General features: G+C 66.4%; 1 protein-coding gene across 30 annotated transcripts in view; it reads left to right on the top strand.

The window, feature by feature from the left end:
* PARP6 (poly(ADP-ribose) polymerase family member 6) overlaps positions 1-16,902 on the top strand; it is a 28,788-nt gene that overhangs the window by 3,557 nt on the left and 8,329 nt on the right. For 16 of the 30 annotated variants that reach the window (XR_012647128.1, XR_012647127.1, XR_012647121.1 and 13 more), the window contains exons 2-15: positions 2,646-2,896; positions 4,299-4,376; positions 5,014-5,108; positions 6,674-6,734; positions 7,345-7,435; positions 7,958-8,024; positions 8,812-9,039; positions 9,188-9,338; positions 10,242-10,295; positions 10,714-10,809; positions 14,266-14,358; positions 15,563-15,688; positions 16,269-16,334; positions 16,744-16,811. Coding sequence is in view for 10 of the 30 variants with exons in the window: in XM_075006707.1 (XP_074862808.1) it covers positions 2,894-2,896; positions 4,299-4,376; positions 5,014-5,108; positions 6,674-6,734; positions 7,345-7,435; positions 7,958-8,024; positions 8,812-9,039; positions 9,188-9,338; positions 10,242-10,295; positions 10,714-10,809; positions 14,266-14,358; positions 15,563-15,688; positions 16,269-16,334; positions 16,744-16,811 (1,277 nt within the window). In the remaining 20 variants the exon portion in view is untranslated. The remainder of the gene's footprint in view (positions 1-2,645; positions 2,897-4,298; positions 4,377-5,013; positions 5,109-6,673; positions 6,735-7,344; positions 7,436-7,957; positions 8,025-8,811; positions 9,040-9,187; positions 9,339-10,241; positions 10,296-10,713; positions 10,810-14,265; positions 14,359-15,562; positions 15,689-16,268; positions 16,335-16,743; positions 16,812-16,902) is intronic. The other 14 variants (XR_012647130.1, XR_012647126.1, XR_012647131.1 and 11 more) reach the window with 3 other exon arrangements.

Genomic DNA, 16,902 nt, shown 5'->3' with positions numbered 1-16,902 from the left:
TGACTGGTGGGTGTTTTGGTGACTGGCGGGTGCAGGCGGGTGGGAGAGTGACTGGTGGGTGTTTCGGTGACTGGTGGGTGCAGGCGGGTGGGAGAGTGACTGGTGGGTGTTTTGGTGACTGGTGGGTGCAGGCGGGTAGGAGAGTGACTGGTGGGTGTTTTGGTGACTGGTGGGTGCAGGCGGGTGGGAGAGTGACTGGTGGGTGTTTTGGTGACTGGTGGGTGCAGGCGGGTAGGAGAGTGACTGGTGGTTGTTTTGGTGACTGGTGGGTGCAGGCGGGTAGGAGAGTGACTGGTGGGTGTTTTGGTGACTGGTGGGTGCAGGCGGGTGGGAGAGTGACTGGTGGGTGTTTTGGTGACTGGTGGGTGCAGGCGGGTGGGAGAGTGACTGTCGGGTGTTTTGGTAACTGGCGGGTGCAGGCGGGTGGGAGAGTGACTGTCGGCTGTTTTGGTGACTGGTGGGTGCAGGCGGGTAGGAGAATGACTGTCGGGTGTTTTGGTGACTGTCAGGTGCAGGCGGGTGGGAGAGTGACTGGTGGGTGTTTTGGTAACTGGCGGGTGCAGGCGGGTGGGAGAGTGACTGGTGGGTGTTTTGGTAACTGGCGGGTGCAGGCGGGTGGGAGAGTGACTGGTGGGTGTTTTGGTGACTGGTGGGTGCAGGCAGGTAGGAGAGTGACTGGTGGTTGTTTTGGTGACTGTCGGGTGCAGGCGGGTGGGAGAGTGACTGGTGGGTGTTTTGGTGACTGGTGGCTGCAGGCGGGTAGGAGAGTGACTGTCGGGTGTTTTGGTGACTGGCGGGTGCAGGCGGGTGGGAGAGTGGCTGGCGGGTGCATACAGGGCAGGGGGTGGAGTGACTGGTGGGCGTGGGCAGGTCAGGTCATCTGGCGACTGGCAGGTAGGGTGGGTGCCAGGGCAGCTGGTGGGTTTGGGTTTCTCAGGTGGTAAGGCAGCTGGCAGGTGAGGGGGACTGGCTTCTGCAGGGGTCGGGTGGCAGGCAGCTGGCGGGTGTGGTGTGTGGGGGTAGGTGGCTTGTGGACCTGGTGCCTGGCCATTCTTTGCCCTGGAAGGCACATCGGTTCTTGCCCCGGTCCCTCCTGCCCTGCGCTGGCCCTACTGTTTCAGCTGGTGATGGATTCCAAGCTGCTGGGCGCTGTTAAGCAACGCGCTCTGCCCCAGAGTGGCTGCATTCCTCTACCTCTGCTGCGGCTGGGCACGCCTGCACCCTGCCATGCTGGGTGGTGGCCACAGGGCTGTGGGATGGTGTGGCTGCGTGCTCCCCGTGGGTTGAGCTGGGAGTGACGGGGAGAGCAAGAGGAGGGTTTTGCTGGCTGCCAGGCCCTCCCTTTCCCAGCCCCTCACCCAGTAGCTGGGGGCTACCCACACACAGCCAGCCTCGCACCCTGGCATCCGCCACCCATGGCTCTCCAGCGAGCGGCCCCCCCCCCAGCTGTGGGGATGGCTGGGTGGGCTCCCTGCTCTGGGCCTGGTAGCGTGGTGCATGGGTCGGGGTGGCTCAGGAGGAACATGGCCACTTCTCTGTCGTGCTGGCTGGGCTGAGCATGGAGAGTGGCACTGCCCACAGCCAGGTGTGGGCCTGCCACGTGTCATGCTCACTCCCTGGGGGTGGGGAGGCCCGATGCCACCAGGAAGCATTCCTCTGCTTGGGCCAGCCCAGTGCCCGGCTTCTCCCACTGCGCTTGTTCCCTGGGTGCAGCAGGTTGGCATTGGCCCATGTTCCCGCCTGCTGAAAGCAAGCCCGCTCTCCCGGGGCGGCAGGGTTACCCTGTGGCTAGCACGTCGCCAGCCCGGCTGGGTGGCCGAGGGGTGCCGATGGCGCAGCCCGCTCTCCCGGGGCGGCACGGTTCCCCTGTGGCTAGCACTGCGCCAGCCCGGCTGGGTGGCCGAGGGGTGCCGACGGCACTGCCTGCTCTCCCGGGGCGGCAGGGTCCCCTGTGGCTAGCACTGCGCCAGCCCGGCTGGGTGGCCGAGGGGTGCCGACGGCGCTGCCTGCTCTCCCGGGGCAGCAGGGTCCCCTGTGGCTAGCACTGCGCCAGCCCGGCTGGGTGGCCGAGGGGTGCCGACGGCACTGCCTGCTCTCCCGGGGCAGCACGGTTCCCCTGTGGCTAGCACTGCACCAGCCCGGCTGGGTGGCCGAGGGGTGCCGACGGCGCTGCCTGCTCTCCCGGGGCAGCAGGGTTACCCTGTGGCTAGCATGTTGCCAGCCCGGCTGGGTGGCCGAGGGGTGCCGACGGCGCTGCCCGCTCTCCCGGGGCGGCAGGGTTCCCCTGTGGCTAGCACTGCGCCAGCCTGGCTGGGTGGCCGAGGGGTGCCGACGGCGCTGCCCGCTCTCCCGGGGCGGCAGGGTTCCCCTGTGGCTAGCACTGCGCCAGCCCGGCTGGGTGGCCGAGGGGTGCCGACGGCGCTGCCTGCTCTCCCGGGGCGGCAGGGTTCCCCTGTGGCTAGCACTGCGCCAGCCCGGCTGGGTGGCCGAGGGGTGCCGACGGCGCTGCCCGCTCTCCCGGGGCGGCAGGGTTCCCCTGTGGCTAGCACTGCGCCAGCCCGGCTGGGTGGCCGAGGGGTGCCGACGGCGCTGCCCGCTCTCCCTGCTCTGTGGCTGTCCTAACCAGGGCCTGCGTTCCCAAGCAGGGCCGGCGGCGTTGGAAGCAGCCCTGAGCCGCTGCACAGAGCTGACGTAACCACCATGCTGGCTGCCTCTTAGAGGCCAGGGACTCGGTTGCCTGGAAACAGCTGAAGATACTCTCCAGCCCGGAGCTCAGCCCTGACGTCAAGGCCCGACGCTGCCTGGATGCCTGGCTTGCTCTTCCCAGGCCGCCTGGTGTCATGGAGGGGAGAGGCCTAGCCTGACAGAGCAGTGCCTGGGACCCGCCAAGCAAATGGTGAGCAGGGCAGGGCAGCAGGCTGGGTGGACAAGCAGGAGCCCTGGGCCAGTGCAGTGATGGTCACAGCATGCAGTGTGGCATGTGGGAGAGCCCAGGGCTGGGGCATGGGGTGTGGGAGAGCCCAGGGGTGCAGTGTGGGGTGTGGGAGAGCCCAGGGGTGCAGTGTGGCGTGTGGGAGAGCCCAGGGCTGGGGCATGGGGTGTGGGAGAGCCCAGGGGTGCAGTGTGGGGTGTGGGAGAGCCCAGGGGTGCGACGTGGGGTGTGGGAGAGCCCAGGGGTGCAGTGTGGGGTGTGGGAGAGCCCAGGGCTGGGGCATGGGTGTGGGAGAGCCCAGGTGTGCGGTGTGGGTTGTGGGAGAGCCCAGGTGTGCGACGTGGGGTGTGGGGGAGCCCAGGGGTGCGGTGTGGTGCGTGGGGGAGCCCAGGGGTGCGGTGTGGGATGTGGGAGAGCCCAGGGGTGCGGTGTGGTGCGTGGGGGAGCCCAGGGGTGCGGTGTGGTGCATGAGGGATCCCAGGGGTGCGGTGTGGGACGTGGGAGAGCCCAGGGCTGCGGTGTGGTGCATGGGGGAGCCCAGGGCTGCGGTGTGGGACGTGGGAGAGCCCAGGGGTGTGGTGTGGTGCATGGGGGAGCCCAGGGCTGCGGTGTGGTGCGTGGGAGAGCCCAGGGCTGCGGTGTGGGACGTGGGAGAGCCCAGGGCTGCGGTGTAGGGTGTGGGAGAACCCAGGGCTGCGGTGTGGTGCATGGGGGAGCCCAGGGCTGCGGTGTGGTGCATGGGGGAGCCCAGGGGTGCAGTGTGGGACGTGGGAGAGCCCAGGGCTGAGGTGTGGTGCATGGGGGAGCCCAGGGCTGTGGTGTGGGACGTGGGAGAGCCCAGGGCTGAGGTGTGGTGCATGGGGGAGCCCAGGGCTGCGGTGTGGGGTGTGGGCAAGCTGCTTGGAGGGAAATGAGGGGCCAGCGTTGGGGGGGACCCCAGGCTCGTGCCAATCTGGCTCCCTGCTGTGCCAGTGTGCAGAGACGGTGCTGTGGGGCACAGGCAGGTAGCGGGGCTGGGGCCCAGAGCTTGTGTTTGGGGTTCCCCAAGAGAGGCTGGCTTGGCAGGGGGGTGGGCCAGCGCACATGGGCATGGCTGGCACCTGGGGTGCAGCTTCTGCGTCCCTTCCTCTCCCGGCCTCTCATCCTGTCTTCTCTCGCCCGGCTCTTCAGCCTTGTGTTTTCCACCCTCCTAGTCTTTGCTCTGCCCCCAGAGCAGGGCCAGCCCGTTCTGCCCTCCTCCCACCTTGTCCCAACCCACTGGTAACTCAGAGCCTCTGGGAACCCGCCCTTGGACAGCCTAGACCCAGCTCCTCTCCACGGGAGGGGGCCCGGGGCTGGCGCATGCTGAAGACACCTCTTCTCGCAGGACATCAAAGGCCAGTACTGGACTGATGATGATTCCGATGGAGACAACGAGTCGGAGGAATTCCTCTATGGAGTCCAGGTGAGCTGCCAGGCACCCTGCACGCTGCCTGGGGCAGAGGGGCCACGGCCCACGGTGGGCACAGCACGGCACATCCAGCAGGACCAGCTCAGGCAATGCAGGGCAAGTGAGGCCACCTCTCGGTCCCCTGTGTGCAGGGACCCTGGGCTCGCTGTTGGCTGGTGCGAACCCGTCCAGTCCCACAAAGGGACAGCCACGCCCCAGCGCCCGCTGGCACCAAGGCCTGGCTCTTACCTAGAGCCAGCGGTGCCTGGCAGGCCTGTCCCCAGCCCTGCCCCAGGCCGGGCACTTGGAGCACAGCACCTGCATTTCTGCAAGGGTCGGAGGCAGAGGCCTTTGGTTCCCCTCTTGCAGACGGGCTGGGCCCTGACCCCTCCACTGGGCGGCGGAGCACTGGGGCATGCTGGGGTTCCTGCCTGCAGTTCTGCAGTAGCGCCCCAAGGCCTCCCGCTGGGCTCCAGTCCCGGTGACGGGCGGAAAGGAGCAGCCCCTGCCTCCTCTCGCTGGGGCGGCCTCGCCCCTCTCCTGCAGCCTCCGCTGGAATCCCAGCCCCAGGTGTCCCTGAGCAACGCCGCAACAGGCTCACGGGTGCTCCGGCTGGCTCTGGCCCTGTCTGACCTCCGGCGGTGTGTTGCAGGGGACCTGTGCGGCAGACCTGTACCGACACCCACAGCTGGACGCCGACATCGAGGCCGTGAAGGAGATCTACAGTGAGAACGCTGTGTCCATCCGGTGCGTGGGGAGTTGGGACTCAGCCCCGGGCTGCAGCTTCCTCCTGCGCGGCCGGAGAGCGGAGATCGCTGCTTGTCCGCTGGAGATATCTCCCAGCTGGGCTCCGTGGTGGGTGGAAACGCCCAGAGCCCTTGGAGGCAGTGGAGGAGGATCTCAGGACCCCTGAGCTGATTGGAGCGGGTATCTGTGCCCCCACTTGTGGCAAAGGGCTGGCAGGGGCCGGTGCTGCTCTGAATGCCCCAGGGCGGGGCAGGAGCAGCCCAGTTAGAAGCAGAGACAGGCCCAGGCCCAGGTTGGGACTGGATGTGGGGGTGGGTGGAGGGAAAAGAGTCACAGCAGGGAACAGGCCTCAGAGGTGCCTAGGGACAGACGCCCAGGAGAGGGTCCTGTCCTGCTGCGCTGGAACAATAGCAGCTGTCTCCAGCCTGGCCAGCACTCGCCTCTCCCTTCCCTCCGCTCCTGTCTGGCAAGGGCGGGAGTTGGCTGGGGCTGGGGCTGGCCAGCGCTCGGGCAGGGTGGCAGGGGGCTGGCCCTACTGCTGTGCGTCTGGGCTGGAACGGAGCGCAGGTGAGGGGCTGCAGTGAGCGAGGTCCTGGTCCGGACAGGTCCAGAGCGGTTTGGGAATCTCATCCCCTCCCCGCTTCTCTGGGTCCTTTTCCTGGCCCCGGAGCTGGGCTCCTCCTGAACCCTCCCTGCCCTGAACTGTTCTGCTGTGCCCCCTGCAGCGCTGGTCTGACCCCTCTCACCTCCGTGTGAGCCAGGCTGGCAGCATCTGTGCCACTGCCCGGGCTCTCTGGGAGCACAGCAGTGTCCTGTCCCCACCCCGCGCTGGGGAGTGCCTGAAGGACGTGCACACAGAGCACCAGCATCAGTGCACAAGGCTACGTGCTCCAGGTTGCCTTGTTTCATAGGACCGTGTATCTCCAGGGCCAGGCGACGGACCGGCTCTGAAATCTCCCGGACACAATTTAAGAAGGCAACAAGCCAGTCCCAGGCGCCAGGAAGGCTTAGCTAGGAGCACTGGCCAGCTGGTTATGCGGCCGTCACCTTGCCACCCCACAGCGCTCAGTGATCTGAATCAGCTCCAGGACAATCAGTGCTGCAAGCTAACTGAATCTGCCAGTGCCTGGGGAGCACAACCCGCTCCCAGGTAGCCCATGAGTAGCAGGCCTGCTCACAGACACCACTGGGTTAGAGCTCGCACTCTACAAGTGCCTTTAAAAGCCCGCGGAGTAGCTGGGGCCTAGCTCTTCTGGGCAGAAGTATCTTATTCTGGCGTCCCGGGGGCAGCCGTTGTCCGGGAAGGCGTTTGACATGTGGGCGTCACTTGCTGAGGCCTGGCTCGTAGTCACACGCCTGCGGCTCTGGAAGGATCGATTTTGTAACCGAGTTTGAAAAAGTGGCTCTTGCTGTCTTGGTTGGAGGCCCCTGGCCCAGGACCACCAGCTGCCCGCCACCTCTTCGGGTTCAGCTCTGGCCCTAGGATTGGCCTGGTGATTCCGGGCAATGTGGTGCATCAGGCCCGGGTTGGGCTCAGCGCTAACCTCTGACCTGTGTCTTTGCAGGGAATATGGAACCATTGACGATGTGGACATTGACCTCCACGTCAATATCAGCTTCCTGGATGTAAGTGGTGCTGGAGATCTGGGTGGCAGCCGGCACACCCCTGCCCTGTGCCTTGCACAAACCCGTTGGCTGGCCGGCTGCGAATGCCGTCTCCAAGTGATTGGGGCATGCAAAGACCTGGGACAATGCAGCCTCCCCACTCCCCTCCTGGCGTCAGAGGGGGACTCCCTGGGCAATCCTGCTGTTGCTGTGTGGGGTTTACTCTGCCCTGCGCAGGGGTGGACCAGAGCCGTTCCCTGCAGCGACTGGGCTCAGGGTCACCGTGCAGGCGGAAGCTGACAACAGGCAGTTACTGCCAGTGGGGGGCTTGCAGTCCCCCGGAGGCTGGGGACATGTAGAAGGGGGATCCCTGAGGTGGGAGGTGCTTTGGGGTCTGATGTATCTTGGTGCCAAAAGGCTCCTGAGGAGCGCTGAGCCGCAGCAACAGAGGGACGTGGGGCCTCCTGCCAGAGAAGCCAAACGGCCACACCGGGCAGCGGCTGGGAGCAATGGCGGTCCTGTGGCCCCAGACCGGCGTCACGCCGAGGCTGGGCTGTGGGATCGGGCCCTCTGGGGAGGAGCGGGAGCCCATGGCCGTGCCCAGCTCTGCTCTGCTCTGCTCTGCCTGCAGGAGGAGGTGTCGACGGCCTGGAAGGTCCTACGGACCGAACCCATCGTGCTGCGGCTGCGGTTCTCCCTCTCCCAGTACCTGGATGGACCCGGTGAGTGGCAGCCTGCGTGCACAAGCGCGTGCGTGTAGTGCCACTCCTCCCCGGCTACCGGAAGTTGTGCAGAGCTCTCAGGGGCCGGGAGGGCCCCCCCCAGGCATTCCCCTCCTGTGGAGCAGCCTGTGGGAGGCTGCACCCTTGGGGACGACAGGCTGGCGGGGCCAGAGCCTGTGTGGAGGGAATCCGTTCGGGCTGCCTAAACTTGGGCAGCTTTGGGGCATTCCCCTCCCTAGTGGCAGCAGCACCAAGTGTGGCCTTCGCAGGCAGCCCGACTCCAGGGCTCTAGCTCTTGGTGTCAAAGTGCGGCGAGGGCAGAGCCGGCTGCTGCTGGTGAACCAGTGGGCAGCTCTGGGCCACTTGCCTGGAGCGGTCGGAGGGGCCACGTGTGATTCTGGCCAGGCTGCTGCAGGCCGTTGGGGTGCGTGCTCAAACAGCGGCTGTGTTCTGGCCAGCGGGTGGGTGAAGGGACAGCTGGGAGCTTGGTACTGATGTTGGCTGACTCTGGTCACTCTGCAGAACCGTCGATCGAGGTTTTCCAGCCGTCCAACAAGGAGGGGTTCGGATTGGGTCTTCAGCTGAAAAAGTAAGGCAGTGAGCGTGTCACCCGAACGTACAATCGGCCAGTCTTAGACTCGTGCAAGATGAGGGGTGGAACAGACCCCAGGAGGTCGTCTAGTCCAACCCCTGCAGCAGGATTGTGCTGGGGGCAGAGGCAGTGTGCCAAGTGCCCCCCAGGGGAGTGTGGCTGCTTTGACGCACCCGCTGGCTGCTGGTCAGGAGCCACCTGGATAAGTTTGTCCTAGCCACACCCTGCATCTGGCACCTCACCGCCTCCTGCACCCCAACTCCCTGCCCCTGGTCACAAGACCCTGGAGCCCTCATGGCCCCAACCCCTCTCCTGCACCCAGATCCCTCCCTGCCCTAGTCACAACCCCCTCCACCCAAACTCCCTCTCAGCTCTGTCGCACTCCTACCCTCACCCGCTTCTGCACCCAGCCTCCATCCCAGACCCCACACCCCCTCCATAGGCACGTGCCGCCCTGGCCCATGCGCACCGCCCGTCCAGTTGCCCTGGGCTAGCACAGACCTCGGGTGCATTGCCAGGGGCCTGCGCCTGGGGCGGAGAGGTTATCTGACTCTGTGTTGGGCACTGGTACAGGTGCTGCTGGCCTCCAGTGCCCACAGCTGGGGAAGGCTGGTGCTCAGTGGAACGGGGGCAGAGAAGACCTGTGAGAAGTGGGAGTTACAGGTGGCCACTGATCCCCACCAGCCCCATCCCTGAGCCACCTCCCGGCTGTGGCATTTGTGGTCCACGCAGCGGTGGGCTGGCGCTGCCTGGCCTGGCTACTCCCCTCTGGCTGTCCCCGCAGGATCCTGGGGATGTTCACGTCTCAGCAATGGAAACACCTGAGCAACGATTTCCTCAAGACCCAGCAGGAGAAGCGGCACAGCTGGTTCAAGTCAAGCGGCACCATCAAGAAGTTCCGAGCCGGCCTCAGCATCTTCTCTCCCATCCCCAAGTACGGCTCCCATGGCCCAGCGTGGCCCCCCCGACCGGCGCTCCCCGGGCTGCACCCCGCCCCCTTGGCTCCTGCGTGGTACGAGCCGGCTGGGTGCGGGAGGTGGCACGTCTCCCTCCAGCGTCCCCGCACCCGCCAGCTCCCTGCACCGTGCTTTGCCCACCTGAGCCCGGGCGCCGGCTGGGGCTGGGCTGGCCCTGTGTCAGTGCCCCCTCTGTCGCCCCAGGTCTCCCAGCTTCCCCATCATCCAGGACTCCATGCTGAAGGGCAAGCTGGGGGTGCCAGAGCTCCGGGTCAATCGCCTCATGAACCGCTCCATCTCCTGCACCGTGAAGAACCCCAAGGTGGAGGTGTTTGGCTACCCACCCAGCAGCCAGGCAGGTGTCGCCCCCTTCCACATCCTGGTGGGTTCCTCCGCGGCCCCCTCCCTGGGCTCCGGGCAGGTTTGACTCACGTTAACCTGGAGTGGCATCCCCTGCTAGCGCCCATGCAGGTCTGTCCTCCCCACTGGCACTGTGGGGGTCTGCCCTGGGTATAGGCCAGTCCCTCCGCCCCTTTCCTTGAGCCCCCACCCTCGCGCCGCCTCTTTCTGCCCTGACTCCACCCCTTTCCCTGAGCCCCTGCCCTCGTGCCACCTCTTTCTATCCTGACTCCGCCCCTTTCCCTGAGCCCCCGCCCTTGTGCCACCTCTTTCTGCCCTGATTCCCCCCTTTTCCCCGAGACCCCGCCCTTGTGCCACCTCTTTCTGCCCTGACTCCGCCCCTTTCCCCGAGACCCCGCCCTCGTGCCACCTCTTTCTGCCCTGACTCCCCCCTTTCCCTGACCCCCACCTTTGCTCCACCTCCTTCTGCCCCTGCTCCATCCCTGCCCCAGGTGGCTCACCCTTCTCTGCCCTCCCAAGCACCTCCCCTATCTGCCAAGCAGCTGATTGGTGCTGCCACCAGCTGCCGTGGCTGGCGGGTGCTGAGCACAAGCTCGGGAGCCCCCAGTCAGTGCTCTGCTCCTTGGGGTGCACTCCCTAGTTCCCTTTGCCCCAGACCTGCTCTCCTCTCCCTGCGCTGGCGGTGTGAAGCCAGGGCAGCGGGCAGCGGCGCTCTCCTGTGGCACGTGCCTGCTGAGCACGGTACCGGGGCAGGTCCTGAGCCATCCGGCACAGGTCCCACGTGGCTAAGGGGAGAGCGAGCCCTGACCTGCCCCCCGGCCGCCCTACCTCGGCCAGCCCCTGCTGCAGGCAGAGTGGAGGGTAATGCGTCTGGGTCCGGGTTGTGTGCCCTCCACAGGTCAGTGGCCACTGCAAGAACATCCCCACCCTGGAGTACGGCTTCCTCGTCCAGGTAAACCATGTCGCTCTCCCTCGGCCGCCAGCCTGGCCTTGCTGCCCACTGCTGCCTGGTCCCCTTCCCAGGCGCGTGCTGCCTGCGGGGAGACAGGCCCTTCTTGCTCCGGCTGTTGGCCCAGCGAGTGGGAGCCAGCTGGGTCGGCCCCCACTTGTTGCCTTTCGCTGGGGTGGGTGCAGGGTAGCGCCTTGAGCACCCTCTGTCTGCTCCACCGCCGCTCAGCCGAGCTGCCAGGCAGGGCCAGGCCTCGGGCTGGCTTGGCAGGCGAGGGTGGAGAAATGGATGTCAGTCAGTGGGAAAAGCCTTCGCTTGGCTGGTCAGCGGGAGGGAGAGGCCGGGGACGGCCCGGGGCGGAGGGAGGCCCTGGGATGGGGAGCCCAGGGCCGCTCTGGGCTCATGGCGGCCTCCCCGGCAGATCATGAAGTACGCGGAGCAGCGGATCCCCACCCTGAACGAGTACTGCGTGGTCTGCGACGAGCAGCACGTCTTCCAGAACGGCTCCATGCTCAAGGTGCGGTGAGCGCCAGGCCAGCCTCCCGGAGCCAGCAGGGGCACCGGGAGCGCCAGGGTGGGGGCACTGGTGCCCTTGGCATCGGCTGGCACCAGGAGGGCGCCTCCTCGTTCTCAGCGCCGCTGGAGCGTTAGGGCTCGTCACCTGCCCCAGCAGGGGATGGAAACCAGTCACCTGCAAGGCAGGGGGCGGGAAGCGCAGTGATTGGTGGAGAGAGGTGTGGGAGGAGCCAGAAGCTCTTTGTGGGGCCTGCCCCGGTTCAGAGCACTGTTGCTGGTGGCCCCCTGTGGCAGGGCTGCGCCCTGGCCCAGCGGGCTACAAGCTGATCCCTGCCTGTGATCACAGGGCTGCTAATACAGCCCAGCTGTCCCCAGGGAAATCCAGCCCCCCTGCCCCAGTCAGAGAGAGAGAGTGTCCCCAGGGGGTGGCCTGGCTCCGGACCTGCAGCCTGACCTTTGCCAACAGCAGGGGCTGTGTGGGGTGGGTGGAGGGCTGTGCCACCCTGGAGTGGTGCAGCTGCAGTGTGGCAGCAGTGAAAGGTGTCTAGGGGAGGTGGGAGGGGCTGCGCTGCAGTGAGGGGTGTCTAGGGGAGGGGGGTGGGGCTGTGCTGCAGTGATGGGTGTCTAGGGGAGGCAGGTGGGGCTGCGCTGCAGTGATGGGTCTCTAGGGGAGGCGGAAGGGGCTGCGCTGCAGTGATGGGTGTCTAGGGGAGGCGGAAGGGGCTGCGCTGCAGTGACGGGTGTCTAGGGGAGGCGGAAGGGGCTGTGCTGCAGTGACGGGTGTCTAGGGGAGGCGGGAGGGGCTGCGCTGCAGTGACGGGTGTCTAGGGGAGGGGGAGGGGCTGCGCTGCAGTGATGGGTGTCTAGGGGAGGCGGGAGGGGGCTGTGCTGCAGTGATGGGTGTCTGGGGAGGTGGGGCAGGGCTGCGCTGCAGTGATGGGTGTCTAGGGGAGGCGGGAGGGGCTGCGCTGCAGTGAGGGGTGTCTAGGGGAGGGGGGTGGGGCTGCGCTGCAGTGATGGGTGTCTGGGGAGGCGGGAGGGGGCTGTGCTGCAGTGATGGGTGTCTGGGGAGGTGGGGCAGGGCTGTGCTGCAGTGATGGGTGTCTGGGGAGGTGGGAGGGGCTGCGCTGCAGTGACGGGTGTCTAGGGGAGGGGCTGCGCTGCAGTGATGGGTGTCTGGGGGAGGGGGGAGGGGTTGTGCTGCAGTGATGGGTGTCTGGGGAGGCGGGGCAGGGCTGCGCTGCAGTGACGGGTGTCTAGGGGAGGGGGGAGGGGCTGCGCTGCAGTGATGGGTGTCTGGGGGAGGGGGGAGGGGCTGTGCTGCAGTGATGGGTGTCTGGGGAGGCGGGGCAGGGCTGCGCTGCAGTGACGGGTGTCTAGGGGAGGGGGGAGGGGCTGCACTGCAGTGATGGGTGTCTGGGGGAGGGGGGAGGGGCTGCACTGCAGTGATGGGTGTCTGGGGAGGCGGGGCAGGGCTGCGCTGCAGTGACGGGTGTCTAGGGGAGGGGCTGTGCTGCAGTGATGGGTGTCTGGGGAGGCGGGGCAGGGCTGCGCTGCAGTGATGGGTGTCTGGGGAGGCGGGAGGGGCTGCGCTGCAGTGACGGGTGTCTAGGGGAGGGGGAGGGGCTGCGCTGCAGTGACGGGTGTCTAGGGGAGGCGGGAGGGGGCTGTGCTGCAGTGATGGGTGTCTGGGGAGGCGGGAGGGGCTGCGCTGCAGTGACGGGTGTCTAGGGGAGGGGGAGGGGCTGCGCTGCAGTGACGGGTGTCTAGGGGAGGCGGGAGGGGGCTGTGCTGCAGTGATGGGTGTCTGGGGAGGCGGGGCAGGGCTGCGCTGCAGTGACGGGTGTCTAGGGGAGGCGGGAGGGGCTGCGCTGCAGTGAGGGGTGTCTAGGGGAGGGGGGTGGGGCTGCGCTGCAGTGATGGGTGTCTGGGGAGGCGGGAGGGGGCTGCGCTGCAGTGATGGGTGTCTGGGGAGGTGGGGCAGGGCTGCGCTGCAGTGATGGGTGTCTGGGGAGGCGGGAGGGGCTGCGCTGCAGTGACGGGTGTCTAGGGGAGTGGGGAGGGGCTGCGCTGCAGTGACGGGTGTCTAGGGGAGGGGGAGGGGCTGCGCTGCAGTGACGGGTGTCTAGGGGAGGCGGGAGGGGGCTGTGCTGCAGTGATGGGTGTCTGGGGAGGCGGGAGGGGCTGCGCTGCAGTGACGGGTGTCTAGGGGAGGGGGGAGGGGCTGCGCTGCAGTGATGGGTGTCTGGGGAGGCGGGAGGGGCTGCGCTGCAGTGATGGGTGTCTGGGGAGGTGGGGCAGGGCTGCGCTGCAGTGATGGGTGTCTAGGGGAGGGGGGAGGGGCTGCGCTGCAGTGATGGGTGTCTAGGGGAGGGGGGAGAGGCTGTGCTGCAGTGATGGGTGTCTGGGGAGGTGGGGCAGGGCTGCGCTGCAGTGATGGGTGTCTGGGGAGGCGGGAGGGGCTGCGCTGCAGTGACGGGTGTCTAGGGGAGGGGGGAGGGGCTGTGCTGCAGTGATGGGTGTCTGGGGAGGTGGGAGGGGCTGCGCTGCAGTGATGGGTGTCTGGGGAGGCGGGAGGGGCTGCGCTGCAGTGACGGGTGTCTGGGGAGGGGGAGGGGCTGCACTGCAGTGACGGGTGTCTAGGGGAGGCGGGAGGGGGCTGCGCTGCAGTGATGGGTGTCTGGGGAGGCGGGAGGGGCTGCGCTGCAGTGACGGGTGTCTAGGGGAGGGGGGAGGGGCTGCGCTGCAGTGATGGGTGTCTGGGGAGGCGGGAGGGGCTGCGCTGCAGTGATGGGTGTCTGGGGAGGCGGGAGGGGCTGCGCTGCAGTGACGGGTGTCTAGGGGAGGGGGGAGGGGCTGCGCTGCAGTGATGGGGGTCTGGGGGAGCAGAGCGGTGTCTGCTGCCCCCTGCTGGCTGACTCCCCGTGGCATGGGCGCATTAACCACAAACCACTTGCCCCCCTGGGCAAAGCCAAGGCAGAGCCCAGCCTGGGGCATCCAGGCCCCGAGTTCCAGTCCTGCCTCTACCTCTCAGTGGCTGCATGGCCTGGGCTAGGCCCTGTGGGCAGGCATCCAGGTGCTTCAAGTTTTGGGTGCCCAGCTGGCTCCCCTGAGCCCAAATCTGGGTGTTGAGCCCCCCCCAGCTCCTGCTGAAGCGGGAGGGGCTGTTGGTTGCTGGGGCCCTTTGAAAATCAGCTGCTCCGGCCAAGGACTCTGCAGCGGAGCACCCAAAGTCAGGCCAGGCCTCAGGAGGCTGAGTGCTGACGGTGGGATGTGTCCCAGCTCCGGGACTCCTTGGCCAGCCAGGGCTGGAGCAGGGAGCTGCCAGCCCACCCAGCTGAATTGCTAGCCCCTGAGCCTGGGGCAGGTGTGCTCCCTGCACGGCCAGTGCTGGGGTCCTCGACGGAGGCCGGGCGCCGGGGCACTCGCTGACCCAGCCTTGCTCGTGTCCCTGCAGCCGGCGGTGTGCACACGGGAGCTGTGCGTCTTCTCCTTCTACACCCTGGGGGTGATGTCTGGCGCAGCGGAGGAGGTGGCCACGGGAGCAGAGGTACCAGCGCTCAGCAGAGGGCACCAGCGGGGGCATAGGCTGGGGGTGGGAGAGCGGGGAGCCCTGGGCTGGGGGAGCTCTTGGGGAGGAAGCAGCAGTGGCACAGCAGCCACCTGCTCCTCACCAGCCCCAGCCCAGAGAGGTGCTGAGTTGACCTCCTCCCCAGCCTGGGGCAGATTATAGTCAGAGACTCCTAGAGCTGGAAGGGACCTCAGGAGGTCATAAAGTCCAGCCCCCTGCCCAAAGCAGGATCAACACCAACTAATTCACCCCAGCCAGGACCTTGTCAAGCTGAGACTTAAAAACCTCTAGGGATGGAGATTCCACCACCACCTCTCTCAGCAGCGCATCCCGGTGCTTCACCTCCCTCCTGGGGAAACAGTTTTTCCTAATATCCAACCTGCTCCTCTCCCTCTGTAACTTCAGACCATTGCTCCTTGTTCTGCCATCTGTCCCCACTGAGAACAGTCTCTCTCCATCCTCTTTAGAGCTCCCCTGCAGGAAGTTGAAGGCTGCTATTAAATCACCCCTCAGTCTTCTCTTCTATAAACTAAATAAGCCAAATCCCTCAGCCTCTCATCATAAGTCATTTTCCCCAGCCCCTTCAGCATTTTCACTGCCCTCCACTGAACCCGCTCCAATGCATCCACAACCCTTCTATCCTGGGGGGCCCAGAACTGGATGCAATACGCCAGATCTGGCCTCACCAGTGCCAAGTAGAAGGGAATAATAAATTCTCTAGATCTGCTGGAAATGCATCTCCTAATGCACCCCAATACGCCATTAGCCTTCTTGGCTACAAGAGCACAGTGTTGACTCATATCCAGCCTCTCATGCACTGTAACCCCCAGGTCCTTTTCTGCTGCATTGCTGCTTCCACAGTCGGCCCCCAGCCCCTCTTTGTAAAACAAGTGCTCCAACACATGCAGACTTGGACATCCCACCCCCTAGCTCCCACTGCAGCCCCCCAAAAGCCACACTTTCCCACGCAAACTCTGTTAGCTGCTGCCCTGTTCGCAGACTCCTTCCTGCCCCCGGCCAGGGCCCTGCGTCCAGGCAGCTGCTGGCTCCATGGCCTGGAGCTGGAGGGGAGGTTCTCATATCAGAGCCTGACCTGACAGCCCCTGTGGACCCCACCACGCTCCTGTGGGCCCTGAGGGGTGCAGGCCCCCCTCTTCCTCTCAGTCAAGCTTTCCTGGCCCAGGTGGTGGACCTGCTCGTGGCCATGTGCCGGGCTGCCCTGGAGTCCCCACGCAAGAGCATCATCTTCGAGCCATACCCCTCCGTGGTGGACCCCAGCGACCCCAAGACCCTGGCCTTTAACCCCAAGGTAAGCGCTGGCTCTAGGGCCCTGCCCACTGGAGCCCCAGGCGCTGCTGCTGGCAGTGGGGAGGTGCCCAGGCGCTCTGCTGGAGCTGGGCCAGATGGCAGGGCCTCGGTTTGTGCTGACAGGAAGGCAGCGGTGACCCAGACGTTTCCAGGGGTGCCAGGGCTTTGGGGGAAAGTGCCACCCGAGCTGGGCAAAGCCTCCTCCTCTCAGCCCTCCAACCCGTCGGGAGAGCAGGCAGCTCTGCCGGGTGCTGGAGCCAGACAGAGGGACATAGCAGATCCGAGCCGGTGGCTGCAGCCAGCGCAAGGCGAGTGACGCAGAGCCACATAGTGTGAGGCAGACCCCAGCGCCCCTCCAGATGGGTGGGGGGGGATGGCCTCCCCTCTGACCCCCCCGCTTGCTCCAGGGCCATGCGGCGCGTTGGGTTTGTGCTGATGCAGTGATGAGGCCGGGGGTTCCCTCAGCAGGACTGTGGGCTCCCCAGGGCACTCTGATCCTGGGGAAGGGAGGGGAGGGGGGCCGGGCCAGGCAGGGCGTGCGCTGGCCTGATGGCTGTCTCTTCCCTTCCCACCTGCTGCAGAAGAAGAACTACGAGCGGCTGCAGAAGGCACTGGACAGTGTGATGTCAATTCGGGAGATGACCCAGGTACAATAGCAGTGCTGCCATCACGGGCCCTGGCTGTGGGGCCCCTCTGATTCCCTGGGCCCAGCCTGCCCCTCATGCCTCACCCAGCAGGGCTGCTGCTGGTGCCCCTGTGCAGCAGAGGAGGTCATGGGTTCCAGTCCCAGCCGAGGGCCACGGCGCTGGGTCAGCCTGGGGAACTGCCTGCCAGAGGGTGTTGTGATGGCCCAGATCGTACCAGAGCTGACAGAAGAGCTGGAGGGTCAGAGCCAGGACGGTGCCCCTAGCCTCTGCTTGACTCAAGTGGTGTGACTTCCAGCTGAGAGCTGCTCCCCCATGCCCTGGGCCTGGCCTGGCTGGCTCGCTGCTGGGCCGGCCCTGGCGTGAGCGCTGCTGGGCCGGCCCGGGCGTGAGCGCTGCCTGCTCTTTGCAGGGCTCCTATCTGGAAATCAAGAAGCAGATGGACAAGTTGGACCCGCTGGCACACCCACTGCTGCAGTGGTGAGTGCTCTGTGCCCTGCTGGGTTCTGGGAGAGCACGTGGGGTGGAGAAGGAGGAGGTGCTGGGGGTAGCCAGAAGGGACCCACTTAAG

Source organism: Carettochelys insculpta, chromosome 12, assembly GCF_033958435.1.
Source record: "Carettochelys insculpta isolate YL-2023 chromosome 12, ASM3395843v1, whole genome shotgun sequence".
NCBI lineage: Eukaryota > Metazoa > Chordata > Testudines > Carettochelyidae > Carettochelys > Carettochelys insculpta.
The sequence above is the reverse complement of the archived record's forward strand: the minus strand, read 5'-3'. Positions and strand labels throughout refer to the sequence as shown.